Source organism: Marmota flaviventris, chromosome 17 (genome assembly GCF_047511675.1).
Source record: "Marmota flaviventris isolate mMarFla1 chromosome 17, mMarFla1.hap1, whole genome shotgun sequence".
NCBI lineage: Eukaryota > Metazoa > Chordata > Mammalia > Rodentia > Sciuridae > Marmota > Marmota flaviventris.
The window spans coordinates 33,681,727-33,701,043 of NC_092514.1; the positions used below are offsets into that span (position 1 = coordinate 33,681,727).

General features: G+C 36.2%; 1 protein-coding gene across 1 annotated transcript in view; it reads right to left on the reverse strand.

Annotated features, from left to right (window-relative positions):
• Nucleotides 1–19,317, reverse strand: part of Efcab5 (EF-hand calcium binding domain 5) — a 127,101-nt gene that overhangs the window by 45,953 nt on the left and 61,831 nt on the right. Inside the window, exons 9-16 of the mRNA XM_071603835.1 lie at nucleotides 11,544–11,643; nucleotides 8,601–8,904; nucleotides 8,090–8,393; nucleotides 7,468–7,705; nucleotides 6,576–6,653; nucleotides 6,385–6,477; nucleotides 4,258–4,472; nucleotides 2,574–2,730 (exon numbers count right to left, since the gene is read on the reverse strand). Of these exons, the coding sequence (XP_071459936.1) occupies nucleotides 2,574–2,730; nucleotides 4,258–4,472; nucleotides 6,385–6,477; nucleotides 6,576–6,653; nucleotides 7,468–7,705; nucleotides 8,090–8,393; nucleotides 8,601–8,904; nucleotides 11,544–11,643 (1,489 nt within the window). The remainder of the gene's footprint in view (nucleotides 1–2,573; nucleotides 2,731–4,257; nucleotides 4,473–6,384; nucleotides 6,478–6,575; nucleotides 6,654–7,467; nucleotides 7,706–8,089; nucleotides 8,394–8,600; nucleotides 8,905–11,543; nucleotides 11,644–19,317) is intronic.

Consider the following 19,317-nt stretch of genomic DNA (forward strand, 5'->3'; position numbering starts at 1 on the left):
TAAAATGTCTTTCTCCATGGTCTGAACCTCTAACAATTTACTTAACATCTTTTCAGTTTGTTTTTTACTTATTTCTAATCTACTATAAAGATAACGCAACCCAATAAGATAGCACAAAACAAAGCCGAAATTGAATGAAACAAAAACGGAATAAAAAATCATTGTATCAATTTTCTCTTCCTCAGGGCCGACAAACTTCAAACCTTTAGTCAACCATTTTTTCCAGTTTGCCTGAGAAATTTCTAGGGATAGGCAGCTTGAAACAAAAACAAGATAAATCAAAACAATAACACATTGTTTTTTGAATTGGTCACCCATTCTTTCGCTCTTCCTCAGGGGCGAGCAATTTCACTTACCTCCAAGCTTCAGAAGTTCCCCGTACGGGCCACCAAATGCCACAGTCTGGCTGGGCACAAATGCCGCAGTCTGGCTGGGCACACAATCACGAGCCACCACACAGCTTGTAGATTCAAACAGCAACTCTTTATTCCCGAACTCACACCAGCCGTCTACAATCACGTTCTCTGCCCAAATCCACGTTCTCTGCCCAAATCCACGTTCTCTGCCCAACTCCACCTCCACTGGGCTTCTATCTCCAAAATATACTGTCTGAATCCCGTGAGAACTCAAGGGGAACTCAGGCAGCAGGATACACCCTATTCCCAGGAGGAATAATCTTAAACCTTAAACCTGGAACCTAAACTGGGAACGCCCTAAACACGATTATCTTAAAACCGGGAACACCCTGCCTTGGTCCTTGAGCAAGGTCACCTACATTCAATGTCGCTGCAACATGTCAGCAACACGGGGTATGCTGGCAAGGAAATTGTCATACCTACTTGGCTAATGGCTCCCAGCACTGCCGCCAGGTCAACAGCTATTTCTGACCAAGTGACTATCAATCCGTGTTTATTGAGAATCATTTTGTATAAGTCTGCCCTTAGAGAGAATTAATGGTTATTTATTCATACTTTCAAACATTTTCATTTGGCAGCATATTCTGCCTCCTCATTTCTTTCTCATTTGCTGGGCTTTACATTTTGTGCTTTTATCTATCCCAAGTGCTGTGTTTCAGTTATATGTAATTCCATATACTCCAATATATGGAATTCACTTATAACATTATTTTTAGATCCCTTAATTCTAAAATTCATCATTTCTCTTATGAAGTCACAAAATACATGCATTTTTTATTTTGACCTGAATTTGTACAGTCCCATTATAAGTGTTATTTCTAATTAAGGATGGAAAATGATATTTCATTTGCAATTGGGAAAAATCCAGTAAAAGGATATTCACTTAAAAAATGGCTAAGATCTTTATTAAAAATTTGATAAGAAAAAATTTTAAAAAATTCATCATGGCTCACTCTTTCACTTTACAAACAAAGAAATTTGAGTCTATGGAGGTTAAGTTACAGGCCCAGGTTCACAGGACCCGTTAGTGAAGACCCAATATTGGAACCCAGCCACCCTAACCGATGTATAGGGTTCTCTGTAGAGTATAGTTCTATGCTATGAAATTCGCCAATCTTATAAGTAGGAACCACCTCATTGTGCTCTTTTTTAATATTTATTTTTTAGTTATAGGTGACACAATATTTTTATGTGATGCTGAGGATCGAACTCAGTGCTTCACACAGGTAGAGTGAGGCTCTATCTCTGAGCCACAACTCCAGCCCTTCATTATGTCTTCTGAAATTTCATTAAGTATGCTATGTAAATAGAAATTTAAATATTAAGGCAAATCTTGTCATTTAAATGGAAAATTAAAGTGCATAGCCAACTCTCTGGGCATAGTCTTAGACAAGCAGTGCAGTGTAATTTAAAGTTTGCAGACTGAAGAGAACATGACAATTGATAAACTTTAGGCACATTTGAAGATCAACAATGTAAGGATGTTTTGGAAAGGGTTGAAGAACTTAAACAGCCCATGCACTATACACTTTAAAGATTGGAAATATGGTATTCAAAAGTCAACAGATAGACCTTTAAAGCCAGTAAAAAGCAAAATCATTTAAACTGGGATCTAATGAAGAAAGGAATTTATCATACTGGAATAAGAATTTTAGTAGGTTTTGATTGGGAAGTAATGATTAGAAGGGGAAAATATAATAAAGGAGAAAAAAAAGTCATTAAGGAGAGGAAGTTAGTAAATTGAAGAGAAATTTGTAAACCAGTCAGACTTGAGAGAATAGTTCAGACCTTGTGAAGACAAAGAGAGAAAAATAAGAGAAATCAGGCAGAACTGTAGCATCGTTTGGATTCTCTTAACCTCAAGTGAGGGTATTCAGGTCCACAGAAGGAATCTATGTAGAATTAAGGTTTTGGACACAGCACTCTGATCCACTTCTGATCATGCTGACAAATACATGAGGGGTCCAATTTCTCTACATTCTTGCCAAGACTTATTTTTCCATTTTTCAAATGATAGCCACATTAATAAGTATGAAGCAGTATCTGATGGTTTTGACTAAATCAATGTTTGGTTTTTAACTGTATATTTGTCATAGTACTGGGAAACTTGAAGCCAAGTTGTGCCACAACTTAAACAAGAACATTCTTATATTTTACCTTTCTTCATACATTCTTTTTCCATTCCCTCCTTGTATGTGTACAAGAGTTCATCAACTTCTCTCAGATCCAGGAAGCCTGAGCCATCACTGTCCCACTTCTGAAAGAGGGCTTCTAGAAGAAGCTCCCGGCGGACTCGGAAAGCCTTTTGTCTAACCTGGGATACAAACAGGTTAACAAGGTACAGAAGACACGATGTTAACTGTGCTAGCTGGCATCCTGTGTTTATACCAAATAATTGCAGTATCTTTTATAAAAACAGCTTATTTGGGGGTTAACCATGATATTAATGGAAAATGCAGTTATTAATTTTAACCTCTTTAATGTCTTAAGGTTTCACCTTAAGACCAAAACCACTCAGGCATTCTCTGGACTCAAGCATATTACCTTAGAAAGGATACTGTACTTCTTAAGAATCTTGTATTATTCCTTCCCACATCTTCCCTGGTCATTATAAAATACGATAAACATGGGCTGGGGTGGTGGCTCAGTGGTAGAGTGCTTGCCTGGCATATGTGAGGCACTGGGCTCGATTCTCAGCACCGCATATAAATAAATGAATAAAATAAAGGTCCATCAACATAAAAAAAATTTTTTAAATATGATAAACACATGGGATGTTCTCACTGGATTCCTAGGGATATTCTGTAGGGAAAGGGAGTGTTGAAATAACTAAAAAATGGTTGTTTTAAAAATTCTCTTTCTTCCTTTCTTTTTCTTTTGGTACTGGGGATTGAACCCAGGGTCACTTAATCACAGAGCCACATTCCCAGCTCTTTTATTTTTTTATTTTGAGACAGGGTCTTGCTAAAGTAATTAGGGCATCTCCAAGTTGCTGAGGTTGGCCTTGAACTTATGATCCTCCTGCCGCAGACTCTCAAGTTGCTGGGTTTACAGGTGTGTGCCACTGTGCTCTGCCCAAAATTCTTTTCTATATTAATTTTGATGGCATTAATTTTATTTAACTGTATGTTTTTACACTATTTTAATTATATTAATTAGATCATAAATTGAGTTCATATACAGATATATTTAATTGCAAAAAAGAGAGTGAATATATACCTTTTGTTTTAAGTGGTGGGGAATTGCAGTTGAGGAGGCAAAAAGGAAATCAACTCTGGAATCAGGCTGAGAAAACTCATAAGGCTGATGAAATTACTGAATAAGTTTGGTGAAATGAGTCACATGTTTCACATATGAGAACATAAGTTATTTATATTGGATGATGCATATGCATTTATTTACCACCAAGAAAGTACTAAGTTCCTAGGAAATATGTGTTACTTGAGCGCCCAAGAATAAAAACACATATTCAAGCCATAATCATACCCTTAGGTATGTGCATTTGTAAACGCACTCACAGAGCAGATGGTGCACACGTACATCTTCACACATACACACATTTACTCCTCAAGTTTCAGAGAAGGAAAAAACAAAGCTATATTATAAACCATCTCCTGCCAGGAGTAATCATGTTATTTTAGGGGAATGAATTCTCTGGAGGATGATCTTAGAGCATTCACCAATAAAACAAGATATTTAATGGCTATGCTTATTGAAATAAAATGATAAATTTGGACATACTTTTTTTTTTTAAGGAGAGTGACATGGGGAGCAACTGAAATTGAGAAATTTGCTTATAATAGTGACCTCACTTGTTTCATCGATAAGTAATATTACCCACCTGTTCTAAGGCACTCATTTTCTCTTCTTTTGTTTCAAAATAGCCCCTCTTAAAAAAGGAAATCAGGCTCTCGCTGACACTCAAGGGGGCATCTTCACCAACAAATGTCTCTAGGAGCTGCACAAACTGGAGCAGATTGAAAGAAACTCCATTGAAGGCACTCCTCCCTCTTATTTCCTTGTAAGACTGAATATTTCTGATAATCGGGTGTAGGTCTATGAAGCAGTAAACAGATACCAAGCAGTTAAGTGAATGATTCTCTCAAATCTTATGGAAAATAAATGACTATCTATTGTAACAGACATCTGCTATTGTTTTGATTTGTTTTATTCTGGTGCTGGGAATTGGACCTAAAGCCTAATGCATGCTAAGTTGTGCTCTCCCACTGAACTAAATCCCCAGCTATAATATCTACTATTTTTGCCTGTCAGGAATCTATGCTCCCTTTATGAGGACAGCATCCATCTTTTTTCCTTGGGAAAACATTTCTCCTCCACTGTCAGTTCTAAGGAATCTGGTGGTACTATGCATCCACACCCTTGTTCCATGGATATGTATAAGAGGTCTGGCCAATGATTTATATTGATAGCAATGTAATCCACTACAGGCCAATGAGAATTAGCTCCAGGACTTTCAGGAGAACCATTGGGCAAGAATCATTCTTTTTGTATTCTGATTGCTGAACCAGTAGGATGTAAGTTTAGAGATGCTCTGTGGCCAATTTTCTACAATATGGAGAAAACTGCCTAAAATTGAAAGTGACAGAAAGACATTGAGACAGAAAGACATTGTCTGGTGTTGTTGAATCCAGTTGTATCTGAAGACAGTTACATGCTGGACTCCCAAATTAAATAAATTAGTAAATACCACCACTAAAACTCCTCCCACTAAGAATGGTAACTAAGGTATTCATCTTGAAGCTTAATGTTACAACATGAAGTAACATTACATTAAGTAACAAAATGTCAGTCCAGAGACTTATGTTTGATTTATTCATGCATGCCTTAAACCTTCTATATGAGACTTGAAATAACTAAAAATGATCACCCATGCAAATTTTTAAAAAATATTCTTAGTTGTAGATGAACACAATACCTTTATTTTATTTTTTATATTTATGTGGTGTTGAAGATCAAACCCAGTGCCTCACATGTACTAGGCAAGCACTGTACCACTGAGCCACAACCATAGCCCCATCCATGCAATTTTTAAAAAACACTAAAGTAAAACTGACATAAAGACTAGAAAGAAAAATATTAACTTTGGACCATAAGAGCTGACCAATACTTGATTTTCTATTTAGTGAAAATATTATTTCACCAGAATTTTTTAGCATAGTTAAGTCTGTTATATAGCCCAGGTTTAAATAAGGAAATAATTTGCAGATAGAAAGAAAATAATCTTGATCTAATTAGTTCTACTACTTGTTGATATGACAAGGAAAATATAAAATAGAACTTTAATTAAACATGACTAGAGTACTATTCAAAACAATTATAGTTTAAACATGTGATTTGGTGTACACTTGTAATCCCAGCATTTTGGGAGGTTGAAGCATGTTCATAGCCAGCTGCAGCAATTTTGGGAGGCCCTAAGTAACTTAGCAAGAGCTTATCTCAAGATAAAAAATTTAAAAATAAAAAAAAGGGTTGGGGATGTGGCTCAGTAGCTAAGCACCCCTGGGTCCAATCCAAAATACCAATACTACCTTTCTTTGAAAGTCTTCAAAAACAAAATAGATTCTCATTTGTCTCATATGTTTGGATGTGGACCTACTAGGAAGAGAAATAGCTGGCACAATTTCTATTGAATTCTAATATCTAACATCTGATTTCTTTTGCATGCTTGTACCATATCTTCAAAGCAGTTATAGGGCCATATAATAGCAAAAACGTCTATTAATATCATAAGTTTGAAAGCCAAAGAATATTCATTGATAGTAGATGTCACTACCAATAGCATGTCACCATTAGAAACACCCATCTTACATATATTCATATCCATCAGTTCTCAGGAACAAAGCAATGTAAGGATTCTGTTGTGTCTTAGTTAAATCCATTCTTTCTCATGGGATACCACAGTAAATTAAAGTCACCTATGCTTCCTTACTTCATTGTTAACACATACCTGTAAACTTGGAGTTATTATAGATTAAGTGTGCTTGATCCTCATCTTCAAATTTGACATACTTCCTCCTCCAGTTACAAGCAAAAAATTCACCTATAAAAACACATTTCATAACACAGCCAATTTAAATTCACTTTCACAAAGTTTTTGTCCTAGGTAATACATGAAAATAAGATTAAATAAAAAGTTACCTGACCATGATTTTCCTTCTATTTTGGGGGACTTGGGTTCACAGGATCTGTCTTTCTGAATGTCCTTTCTTGTGGTAGCTAAAAGGTATACAAAAGAAAATTTCTATGAATTGGACATTATGTCTTCTATTACATATCCTAAGGTTAATGAATGGGAAAAATACCTTTCATATAGAACACTAAAAACTCTGGCAAAATCTGTTTGTTGTATCTCAATTTGGCCATGCAATATGAAACATTTCCCAGTTTCCCTTAGAGTGACATATTTCTATATGCCTAAATTGTGACCAATGAGATATGACTAAATATTTGAAATGCAGGGTGGGTTTTTTTGTTTGAAATATATCTTTTATCTGAAAAAAAACCAAGACCCATTTTTATAGTTAAAAAAATATTAAAAAGTGGTTTCTAAAAAGCCCCATTTAAAATAAAGGGGCTTTTTCCACCTTTTCAAAAAACCCAGTTAAAACATTTCTACATGTAACACTGCTAGATTTCTTCCTTGTTTTTTTAAAAAATATTTTTTAGTTTTGGGTGGACACAATATCTTTATTTATTTTACATTTATGTGGTGCTGAGGATCAAACCCAATGCCTCGTGCATGCTAGGCGAGTACTCTACCACTGAGCCACGATCACAGCCCAATTTCTTCCTTGTTAATGAATTTCTAGTACAAATTAAATTCTTGGTAAGCTGACAATAGAGACATTCTGGTTTGCATTTAATTGATTATTCAAGGTCTAGACTCATATTTTGAGTAGCAAAATATGTCTAAGGTTTGCATGACCTGACATGCCAAAAATGATCCTAATTTAAATGATTATTTTTCTGAAAAGACTTTAAAAACCACTTCACAAAACAAGTAGCTGATGTTGTAGGAAAACTGAATCACTACCTGAACTATCTTTTTTACTGGATGTAGGAAGGTCCTCTTGTAGTTCTTCTAATAATTCCTCTTCATACAGTTGCTCCTTTTCTTGTGAAGGGAATTCAATATATTCAGATTCTGCACTTGTTCTAGAGATTCTAACTTCCCTTGATGGTGAAGTTGAGTCTACATCCTCTTGTTTTTCTGGAATTCTCTCTCCATATAGATCGTGCTCTTCTGTGTGTGGTTCTTCTGTTGTTAACTCTGTGTGTGATCCATATTCTGAATATGATGCTTTGTGTGGTCCTTGCCCTGCTGTTGATCCTTTGTACTGACTTTGTCCTGCTGTTGACCCTCTGCGTGATCCATGTTCTGAAGATGACATTCTACGTGGTCCTTGTCTTGTTATTGATGCTTTGCTCTTCCCTTGTTCAGAAACTGACTCTCTGTGTGACCCTTGTTCTGCAACTGACTCTCTTCTTGGTTCTTGTTCTACCATGGAGCTTCTGCGTGACCCTTGTTGTGTAACTGACTCTCTTCTTGGTTCTTGTTCTACCATGGAGCTTCTGCGTGATCCTGGTTCTGCAACAGACTCTCTTCTTGGTTCTTGTTCTACCATGGAGCTTCTGCGTGACCCTTGTGTAACTGACTCTCTTCTTGGTTCTTGTTCTACCATGGAGCTTCTGCGTGACCCTCGTTCTGCAACAGACTCTCTTCTTGGTTCTTGTTCTACCATGGAGCTTCTGCGTGACCCTTGTCCTTCAATTGACCTTCTGGGTGTTCCCTGTTCTGTCATGGAGCTTCTGCGTGACCCTTGTCCTTCAAGTGACCTTCTGGGTGTTCCCTGTTCTACCATGGAGCTTCTGCGTGACCCTTGTCCTTCAAGTGACCTTCTGGGTGTTCCCTGTTCTGTCATGGAGCTTCTGCGTGACCCTTGTTCTTCTATTGACCTTCTGGGTGCTCCCTGTTCTATCATGGAGCTTCTGCGTGACCCTTGTCCTTCAATCGACCTCCTGGGTGTTCCCTGTTCTATCATGGAACTTCTGCGTGACCCTTGTCCTTCAATCGAACTTCTGGGTGCTGACCCTTTGTGCTGTCCTTGTCCTTTAATTGATCCTCTGTGTAGTCTCTGTTCTGTCTCTTGTTCTGTAATTGACTCTGGGATATTTTCTTGTTCTGTGTCTGGTTCTTCATAGGATTCTTGTTCTGCAGTTGAAATTCTTTGTGGTCCTTGCTCTGCAGTTGTCTCTCTAAGCTGTTCTGGTAGGCTTGATTTCCTCTGTTCATCAAGTTCTTGTTGGTTTTCTGATAACTGATTTTGAGTTTTGCTGTCATGTTTTTCAGAAAGTAATGCATTCATCCTTAAAAGCACCTTATCAAAGTCTTCATAAATATGTTTCTGATTATCCATGTCTCCCCAGAACTCAAGCAAGTCTATCTCTTCAAATTCAACAAATGGCCCTAATGCAGAAAATAAAACATTTACCTAAAAAATTGATCTTATATTGTAGAACCAGAGATATTAATGTTTTAAAAGCTGAGCATAGTGATTATATATAGGCTTATTTATTATTCATTATTTTTAATTTTTTTTGGTACCAGGGATTAACCCCAGGGTGTTTAACCACTGAGCCTCAGTACTGACCCTTTTAGTTTCTATTTTGAGACAGGATCTTGCTAAGTTGCTGAAGTTGGCCTTAAACCTGCGATCCTCTTGCCTCACCCTCCAAAATCACTGGACTACAGGTGTATGCCACCATGCCTGGCTAGGCTTATTACTTTAAAATAACATCAGTTATCTTTTGCTGAAATCCCATAAAACGCAAAAAAAAAATATTCAAAGGAACATTTTAAAATGCTCACTATTATGAATTAAATATCATCCCTTCCTAAAAGGTATAGTTTGAGAAATGAACATATTTTTCTTTTGGTATTTGAAATGTTGCTTAGACTGCCAAAGCAAGTAAAATTTGTCCTCTACATTTGTGGTCCTCCCACGATAAGCATAGCTTAGAGAGCAGGAGGGGAACACATCTTTCCATCTTGATATCTTTTTAGTTTCTGTGATATAAAAATAAAAGCAAGTCTTTATTCATGGCAGTCTTTTAGTGGGGCTATGTTTTTCCAATATTCGCTTTCCTTCTCTTCTTCAATCCTCATTTCTTTTCTTCCACAACTTATGTGGACACCTGATTCAGAATTCTAGGCAAAGGGATTGGTGGGTATCTCAGTGGGAGTGTAGTGGCACCCCCTTCTCCACAGAAAATCTAAGCTTCTCCAGAAATCTTCACCATAATTGATTTTAGGACTCTCAGCCAAAGAGTCTCTACAAAAGAGTTCAATGTAGTTAAACTTCCTGTTTTCCTGTTGCTGCATTTAACTTGGCCATTGGCCTGGAAGAGATCAGCACTCTAGGTGCTGAATGCCCCTTTACTAGTTTTCACAAACATTTATCCAGTATAGTAGTTTGTAGAAGTGTGTTTGCAAATGCAAAATGTGATTTTTTTTAAAAAAAAGACAGATCCCTTAACAAGTGCTCTGGTCTTGAGTTGAAGCTTCACAGAGATGTCTACATTTCTAAGATAAGTTCCCAATTGGGCTCCATGGTAACAGCTGGCAGGGAGAGGAAAGAAAGGGGAGAAGAAGCTCTCCCCTTCTCAGGCGCTGTCCTTAAAGGGTTAACTTGCCCAGAACAGTGAAAGAAAAAGCTGGGGGGGTATAATGTTCTAAAACTACCTGAACTTGGGGCTCAAGGGGATTGATTGATTACAGTGAAAGCTTTGCCCTCTGAACCTGGCTATAGCTAAATAAACCTGCTTCCTGATCCTATTTGGTGTCTTGCCTGTCTGTCCCTTCCATCAGGACAGCATTTGCTCAGCAGGTACAAGGCCCTGGATTCAATCTTCAGAGCAAAAACAAAACAAAACAAAATGAGCAAAACACTCCAGGGAAAGAATGGATAACATTCACCAGAATCCTGCTGTTAAAAAATATAATAACAGTGGGGCAGGCGGGATGGTGCACACCTGTAATTCCAGCTGCTAGGGAGGCTGAGACAGGAGGATAAAGAGTTTCAAGCCAGCCTCAGCAAGAGCCAGGAGCTAAGCAACTCAGTGAGACCTTGTCCCTAAATAAAATACAAAGTAGGGTTGGGGGTGTGGCTCAGTGGTTGAGTGCCCCCGAGTTTAATTCCTGGTACTAAAAAGAAAGAAAGAAAGAAAAAAGGAGAGAAAGAAAGAAAAAGAAAACCCAACAACAAAAACTTGGTTTTCAGGGACTGGGGCTGTAGCTCAGTGGTAGAGTGCTTGCCTTGCACATATGAGGCAATGGGTTCGATTCTCAGCACCACATAAAAAATAAATAAATAGAGATTAAAAAAATAATAATGACAAATTCTTAAAAAAAAAAAAAACCACATACACACAAAAACTTGGTTTTCCAGATTGCAGGAAGTAGAACTCAAACCATAACCAGTCCCTTCAGGATAGTAATTAAGCTATAAAATTGTGATTCCCACAATTTTTAGAAATATTCTATGTATATCACCCATAGATTTTTTTAAGCATTCAAGTAGTAAATCTTCACCCAAATAAAAAATTGATATCATTTGGAAAACCCAGTTATGAAAAGATTTTCTCTTTAAAAATACAAGTAAAACTCAATCCATTTTTGTAGAAATATAAAAAGACTATTTTACCACATAAGTATATGAAAGGTATACAAGTAAAATGCATGGGAGAATAAACTATTTTTCTAGAAATGTTAGCATTTTAAGTTGGGCATTAAAATAGGATAACCAATATCAAATTAATTTCCAAGACATTCAAATTGTCACTAAAGCCTCTTTTTATTTAAATGAATTGAAAATTGAGTTCTAGCTGAGTTCTGACAACATTGAGTACTGTACCATGCTGAAAAATACATCTAGTTGTAATGAGGAGTAAATTTTGTGGGAGAATGAACAAATAAATATAGCCATCAGGACTTAAGGAAGATGTTATGTAAAGGCATTCCACAGGGGTAGAATGATCTTATGCTGTCCTGTCAGTGGACTACGACACTTCAGCTTGAGCGTGCTCCTCCCTCTGAGCGGCACTTACATTGTCTTGGGTTTCTAAGTAAATGCTTATGCCTTCGTTTAAGTCTATCATAGAATGTTTCCAGCAAGGCCAATGTCCTCTGCCGATCCAAAACCCCTACCTAAACAGAAAGATTGTAATTAGTAGTCACAGGAGATTTAAGATTTTTATGTAGAAAGAACAATGACTAATTTTTGGATTGAAAAAATTGAGGATTGAACTTAGGGCTCTCTACCACAGGTCTACATCCTCATCTTCTTTTTAAATTTTATTTTTTTTCAGGGTCTCACTGAGTTAACTAGTCTCAGACTCCTGCCTCAGCCTCCTGAGTCCTCAGCCTGTGTGCCTGTAAGAACTGGCTATCAGCACCATTATCATTATCAAGTATGTAAAAGCAGCAGCAGCAAAATTAGGAAAGCTCTATCTTGTCTAGGTGAGGCTTATACTCAACTTCCCCATTCTGTGACATATCAAATACCTTGCACTTAGTAAATGTTAAACAAATATTTATTACTGACTTGTTAATTGCTTGAATTCAACATGATGTTCTGTTCTTATCTAACCTGACTTGAACATGTCATAATTAACAACTCCTCCCTAACTTATTCTTTATTGTATTGTTCTATTTTGAGAAAAAAATAATTACAGAAAAATATAGAAGATGACAAAGCTAACATCTGTGTTTTCAACATTCAGAAATCATGACTATTTAAAGTACACACAAAAATGTATGTGTACAAAACAGAAATAGTACGTGTATCCTTCTTCTTCTTCATTCTTTTTTTTTTTTTTTTTTTTTTGGTACTAAGGATTGAACTCAGGGGCACTCGACCACTGAGCCACATTTCCAGCCTTATTTGTATTTTATTTAGAGACAACTTTCACTGAGTTGCCTTGCCATTGCTGAGGCTGGCTTTGAACTCGCAATCCTCCTGTCTCAGTCTCCATGGGCGCTGGGATTACAGACGTGCTACACTGCACCTGGATGTACATGTATCCTTCTTCATATTGCTTTTATTTATTCAACATTGAGATCTAACTTCTGTATATAAAGAAATGTACTTTATTCCTTTTAACTGCTATAGAGTATAATATAATGTGAAAGCACTACAATTTTCTTAACATTCCTCTATTGATGAATATTTAGGTTATTTCCAGTATTTTGATATCAAAATAATGCTGCAACAAATATCCTTATACACATCTTCTTGTGCACATTTGCAAACATTTCTCTAAAGTAAATAAAGTGGAATTAGTGTATTATATAAAATATGCATTTTATTATATAAATTATATATATTATATAAAATATGCATTGCTCCATAAGTGTTCCATACCAATTTACATTCTCACTAACAATGAGAGTATCTATCATTTATCCATATCAATACTGATATTGTTAATTTATGATTTCTCCAATCTCATCAATAAAATGGTAACTTAATATTTTAATTTGTAGTTCCCTAATTATTAGTGAGGTTAAGTATGTTTTCATGTATTTACTATGTATTTATCTTTTAGACTTCTGTGAATAGCTTTTTCTTGTCCATATTCCATTCTTTAGTTGGGAAGAGTTGTCTGTTTCTTATTTATTTGTAAAATTTTGTTGATGCTGCAAATATCTTTCCCCAATCTGTTCCTTATCTTTTAATCTAACTTTTGGTGAATTTAGACATACTAATGCTTTTAACTTTGAGACAGTCAAATAAAGGAATCATCTCCTCTATGGTTTGTGCTTACTTGGTATATCTTTTAGAAAATAATCACTTATGCTGAGGTCAAAAGGTATGCTCTATATTTACTTTGAAAATTTTTAAAATTTTGTTTTCTACATCTGTTTCTGATCATATAAAATTCATTTTTTCTCATGAATAAGGTTGGAATCTAAGTTTATATTTTTCCCCAGTATAAAAGGCAATTGTCTCAATATTATTTATTAATTAGTTTTTTTTCTCATTAATTTATATTGCTATACTAAATCTCTACATGCTCATGGGTTGGATGACAGGTATAATATTCTGTTTCATTGAATTGTCTATTCCAGCCCCCAAACCAAGCTATTTTAATTAATATAACTTTATTTTAAAAATCAGGGATATTCTCCCAAACTTGTTCTTCATTGTGTATTTGACCTTTTGCTATTTTTGGACCTCTGTTTTTCCCATCTGAATCTTTTTAACTAAACATTCAAAAAAATGGAACATATAAACAGACAAGCACAAAAATCATGTGTATGGCTTTATTAATTAAAAGAAGGTAAACACACCAGGTGCAGTGGTGTACACCTACAATCCCAACTTCTAAGGAGGCTGAGTCAGGAGGATCACAAGGCCAGCCAGGGCAACTCTGTGAGAACCTATCTCAAATCAAAAATAGAAAAGGTTGGGGATGTAGCTCAGTGGTCGAGCACCCCTAAGGTTCTATCCTCAGCACTGCCCCAAATAAATAAATACACACAGGAACTGTTTCTCAAAGAATAACAAACTTTAATTGAGAGCAGGGTTTTGTTCCAAAACTCAAGGGATCTATACTGTTATTCTACTATTACAGCTTGCCACAATATTTTTAAAAAGCCTACAAAGCCTTTTCTTTTTCTGAAATTCATTCTGGCAGGCAATGTCTCAATTAATGCCTAAGAGCAACACACACAAATTAATTTATAAGACAAGCACATGCAAATGTGGTAAAGATTGTTTCAAAAATGTAAAAAGGTCCAATCAACATAGTGCCTCTTACTTAGTGGCATGTGGCACAAGTTACAGCAATTTACCTAATTAGTTACAGAATTTACCTAATTCTTAGAACCACTGGACTGCTAAAAATTCACCAACTCCGAATTTTTATGTCCCATACTCTGACACAGATGAGTCTTACCAAGGCATCTAAGGGTACTTCTGATTAATCAAGCCCAATTACCATGATGATCATAATCAATGTAGTGCATATGTGTGATGTTCTGTTATATGTCAATACAATCAACTGCATACTAGATTATAATAGAGAAAAGGAGAGCATCTTTTGCTCTAAGGCAAGGCGGTGAAAATATACTGCTGTTCCTGATGGGTAAAGTCAAAACTTCTGTTGGTTCCTGTATACTCTTATAGAGAAAACAACACATAACAGACCAATGGCCAAGAATAAGAGGACTATGTCAATCTAGTCCCATAAGGATTCCACACCTGGAGTGGCTGCTGCAAACAGAATCACATTAATATTACTGAGATGTATCCCTTCTATGAGGACAAAACAGGAGATTAGGTAAGTGTGACAGGATTACTTTCTCTGTATCCTTTATATATTTTCATATCTAATCTACATGGAATTTTCTATTCCATTGTTTTAATCTGCTTGTTTCATTTTTACCATTTTGGCAAATGGAAAATTTAGAAGTTCCTATTTGGTCCTTTCTTTCATAATAGTTGTCAGTCCCCAATTTGGAGAACAAATGTGAGGATTCTGTTAGTTGTTGGATGTTGTCTATTCCAAGCAAACACTCAGGGATCAGAAATAACCATTGCTAAGTCCTATAATATAGCCTTGGACCAAAATAGCATTTATCACCTGACATCAATAAGTCCTAGCTTTAATCAACTGACACTTGGGATGTTTGGGGATCTTAGGGCTTAGTGTTAATTTGGAGTCAATTTCTGGTAATTCTTGAAGGTCTGGAGTATTTCCCTTTTCTCAATGTGTATTCATCCTGGTAAATGGATACAAGTCCTTTAAAGATGTAGTATATATACTTGTGGAAGTCTTGTAGACTTTTTTTTCTCAGGAAACACAGCCTCCCCTTCAGACAAAGATTTCTAGATGTATGAACTGACTTCAGTTTGAAGACTAGGTAAGAGGCCAAGACTTTCTATTGTGGCATCTTTCTGGCTTCATATTAGTGAGCCAGTAATAATCACATAGACATTCTAATTCTTAAGGAAACCATGATCACCATGAAAATCCATGTGTGTCTAATCCCCATTCTTCTTTACTGTAATTCCAGTTATATATTCAGATCTAGAGAAATAACCATAGTGTGAATCCTAGAAAAATTGGATCCCATTAGAAGATGGATTTGGGGATTAGGTCAAAATGCAACTTATCAATAGTATTTGCAAACACTAATTTGACTAGGACACTTTGTTTCTGGTATTTAAGTGTCATGAGTCTTCTGTCATTCTGGAATCCAATCATTTTCCTTGAAATCAGAAGTTCACCTCAGTGGCAGTATCTCTAACCATTAACTATCACAAAACTTTTTAGCAATGCTGTCATTCCCTTCATTAATTTCTTGATTATTTCTTAAGGGAGTGTCATCTGGGCTCTCTTGGGCAATCTGATGGAGGTGCATATGTGGCAGGCAACATATGAGAAATCAACTTTAGCAATCTTTTGATTTTTAAAATTTTTTCTTTCCCTATTGAATGACAAGAAGGTTCTAGCATCTCAATCTCATTGAACCTAGGCCACCTTTGAGTTATGGTTTCATTTAATCTACCAAACAAGCTATGCACAGATACTCAAAATATTACTGCAAAGTAAACCTTCTAAGTATAACCATATTGATTAATTTGAGACAACCCAATATTATATCCATCCTCCTTATTCTGAAAGTACTATAATCAATTCCCAAATACATTCCCCAGATTTCTGCTGTTTTGAATTAGTAAAATACTGCTGTTCTCTTAGAATACCAGCAATCATTTCTCAAGACAAACTTTGAACTAGTACTCCTGGGGCATACTGAGATCTGACTCCAACATTATTTAAAAAAAAAAAAATTTTTGGTATGGTAGTTATATGTTTAGATTTTTAAATTATTTGTTCTCTTTAGATATACATGACAGTAGAGTGTATTTTGACATATTATACATACATGGAGTATAACATTCTAAATATGATCCCATTCTTCTGGCTGTTCATGATATGGAGTTTCACGGGTGGCGTATTCATATATGCACATAGGAAAGTTATGTCCAATGCATTATACTGTCTTTCCTATTCTGATCCCCACTCCCTTTCCTTCCTTCCCCTTTGTCTAATCCACTGAACTTCGATCCCCTCCACACACTTATTGTGTGTTAGTATCCACATATCAGAGAGAACATTCAACCTTTGGGTCTTTGGGGATTGGCTTATTCCACTTGGTATGATAGTCTCCAGATCCATCCATTTACTGGCAATAGTCATTATTTTTTTATGGCTGAGTAATATTCCATTGTATATTTATATCACATTTTCTTTATCCATTCATCTGTTGAAGGGCACCTAGGTTGGTTCCATAGTTCAGCAATTGTGAATTGTGCTGCTATAAACATTGAAGTGGCTGTGTCACTGTAGTATGCTGTTTTTAAGTCTTTTGGGTTTAGATGGAGGAGTGGGATAGCTGGGTCAAATGGTGGTTCCATTCCAAGTTTTCTAAGGAATCTCCATACTGCCTTCCATAGTGGTTGCACTGATTTGCAGTGCCACCAACAATGTATGAGTGTGCCTTTCCCCCCCACATCCTTGCCAATACTTATTGTTGCTTGTAAATTTTGATAACTGCCATTCTGACTTACTTGTATTCTTTTTATAAAAATATATTCTAATTTGTTATATATGACAGCAGAATGCAATTCAATTCATATTACACATACAGAGCACAATTTTTCATGTCTCTGGTTGTACACAAAGTAGAGTTACACCATTCATGTCTTCCTACTTGTATTCTTGATAATTACCATTCTGACTAGAATTAGATGGAATCTCAGCACAGTTTTAATTTAAATTTCTCTAATTGCTAGAAAAGTTGAACATTTTTTCATATACTTGTTGATCATTCATATTTCTTCTTTTGTAAAGTGCCTATTCAGTTCCATTGCCCATTTATTGATTGGGGTATTTGTTGTTTTGGTGGTAAGTATTTTGAGTTCTTTATATATCCTGGAGATTAATGCTTTATCTGAGGTACAGGTGGCAAAGATTTTTTTCTCCCATTCTTTAAGGCTCTCTCTTCACATTCTTGATTGTTTTCTTTGCTGTGAAAAAGCTTTTTAATTTGATACCATTCCACTAATTTACTCTTGATTTCACTTCTTGCATTTTAGGAGTCTTGCTGAGGATAGTTTTCCTAGTTTCTCTTTCAGCTGATTCATCATTGATGTATAGAAAGAACACAATTGATTTATGGGGTGTTAATTTTATATCCTGCCACTTTGCTGAATTCCTTTATGAGATCATGTCTTATAAATATAGAATCATGTCATCTGCAAATAGGGATAATTTGAGCTCTTCTTTTCCTACTTGTATCCCTTTCTTTATTTTGCCTAATTGCTCTAAGAGTTTCAAGAACTAATTTGAATAGAAGTGGTGAAAAAGCACATCCCTGTCTTATTCTAATTTTTAGAGAGAATGCTTTCAGTTTTTCTCCATTTAGAATGATGTTGGCCTTGGGTTTAATGTATATAGCTTTTACAATGTTTTTCTAGTATTTTGAACTTCAATGGATGCTATATTTTGTCACATGCTTTTTTTGCATCTATTAATAATCATGTGATTCTTGTCTTAAGTCTATTGATGTGGTGAATTACATTTGTCGATTTCCTGGTGTTGAACCAAACTTGCATCCCTGGGATGAAACCCACCTGATCATGGTGCACTATCTTTTTAGTGTTTATTTTACTTTATTAGTTGTTGATAAAACTTTATTTTTATTTATTTATATGTGGTGCTGAGAATCAAAGCCAGTGCCTCACACATGCTGGGCAAGCACTCTACCACTGAGCCACCACCTCAGCTTCCTTAATGTTTTTTTTTTTTTGGCAACTCAAGTCAATCCTTATTGAAAACTTCAGTATTAATACATAACAATTCTTGTTACAATAAACATGCTTTAAGAATTTTAAATCTGAGCTCATCTACTCATCAGATTGCATAAAAAATTAAAATAGTATGAATTTACACCTAATTGAACTGATTCAGGATGGATGGTCCATTTCTTTGTATTAACACATAAGTTCAATATAGAGGCAGGGATGCCTTAAACACTGGAAGACACTGCTGACTTAAGCTTAAAAAAATACCAAGGGCTGGGAATATAGCTCAGTTGGTAGAGTGCTTGCCTCACATGCACAGGCCCTGGGTTCAGTCCCCAATATACCAAAAAAAAAAAAAAAAAGAAAAAAAAGAAAGAAAGAAAAGAAAAGAGAATGGTGTAAAAAAAAAACAGTATTTAAAAATAATTTTTAAAAAGGGGTGCGGGGGACAGTTTCCTATTCAGGTACAGTTCATGAGCTTCCTTGGGGGCCTCTCCTTCAAGTGGCCATCACAGAAACCCTGCTAGGAGCACAGCCTCAGATCTGGCCCAGCTAGTTTATTCTAGTGCCCACTACTCTGCACGAGAACCCATAGTGCCACCCAGCCCAAGGAGCTGCCTGCTGCACCACTCTGGGACATCCCACCCTGCCTGAAGTGCATCAGGACACCCTAGATAGAGATGCCACTCCTCTCCCCGTCCCAACTGACTACACTTTATTTAATCCTGTGGACTAAAATAAGGTTATTCTATAGGTTTTATATTCTTCAGATGAATGGGGAGTGGGGAAAAGAGACAAACCCTCTGAAACATGCAAGACCAACTCTGCAGTTTCTACTAAGGCCACCCCACCCCTTCTGAGTGTCATCTGCAGTGTATTCGAAGGTCAGCCACCTTTCAGAAAGCTCAAGTGGAATAGTAAGCAGCTCAGAGAAAACATACATAAACCTGGGGGATGTGGTAGGCAGCAGAGCTGAAGTCTGCTCTCCCTGAAGCCAATCACACTCC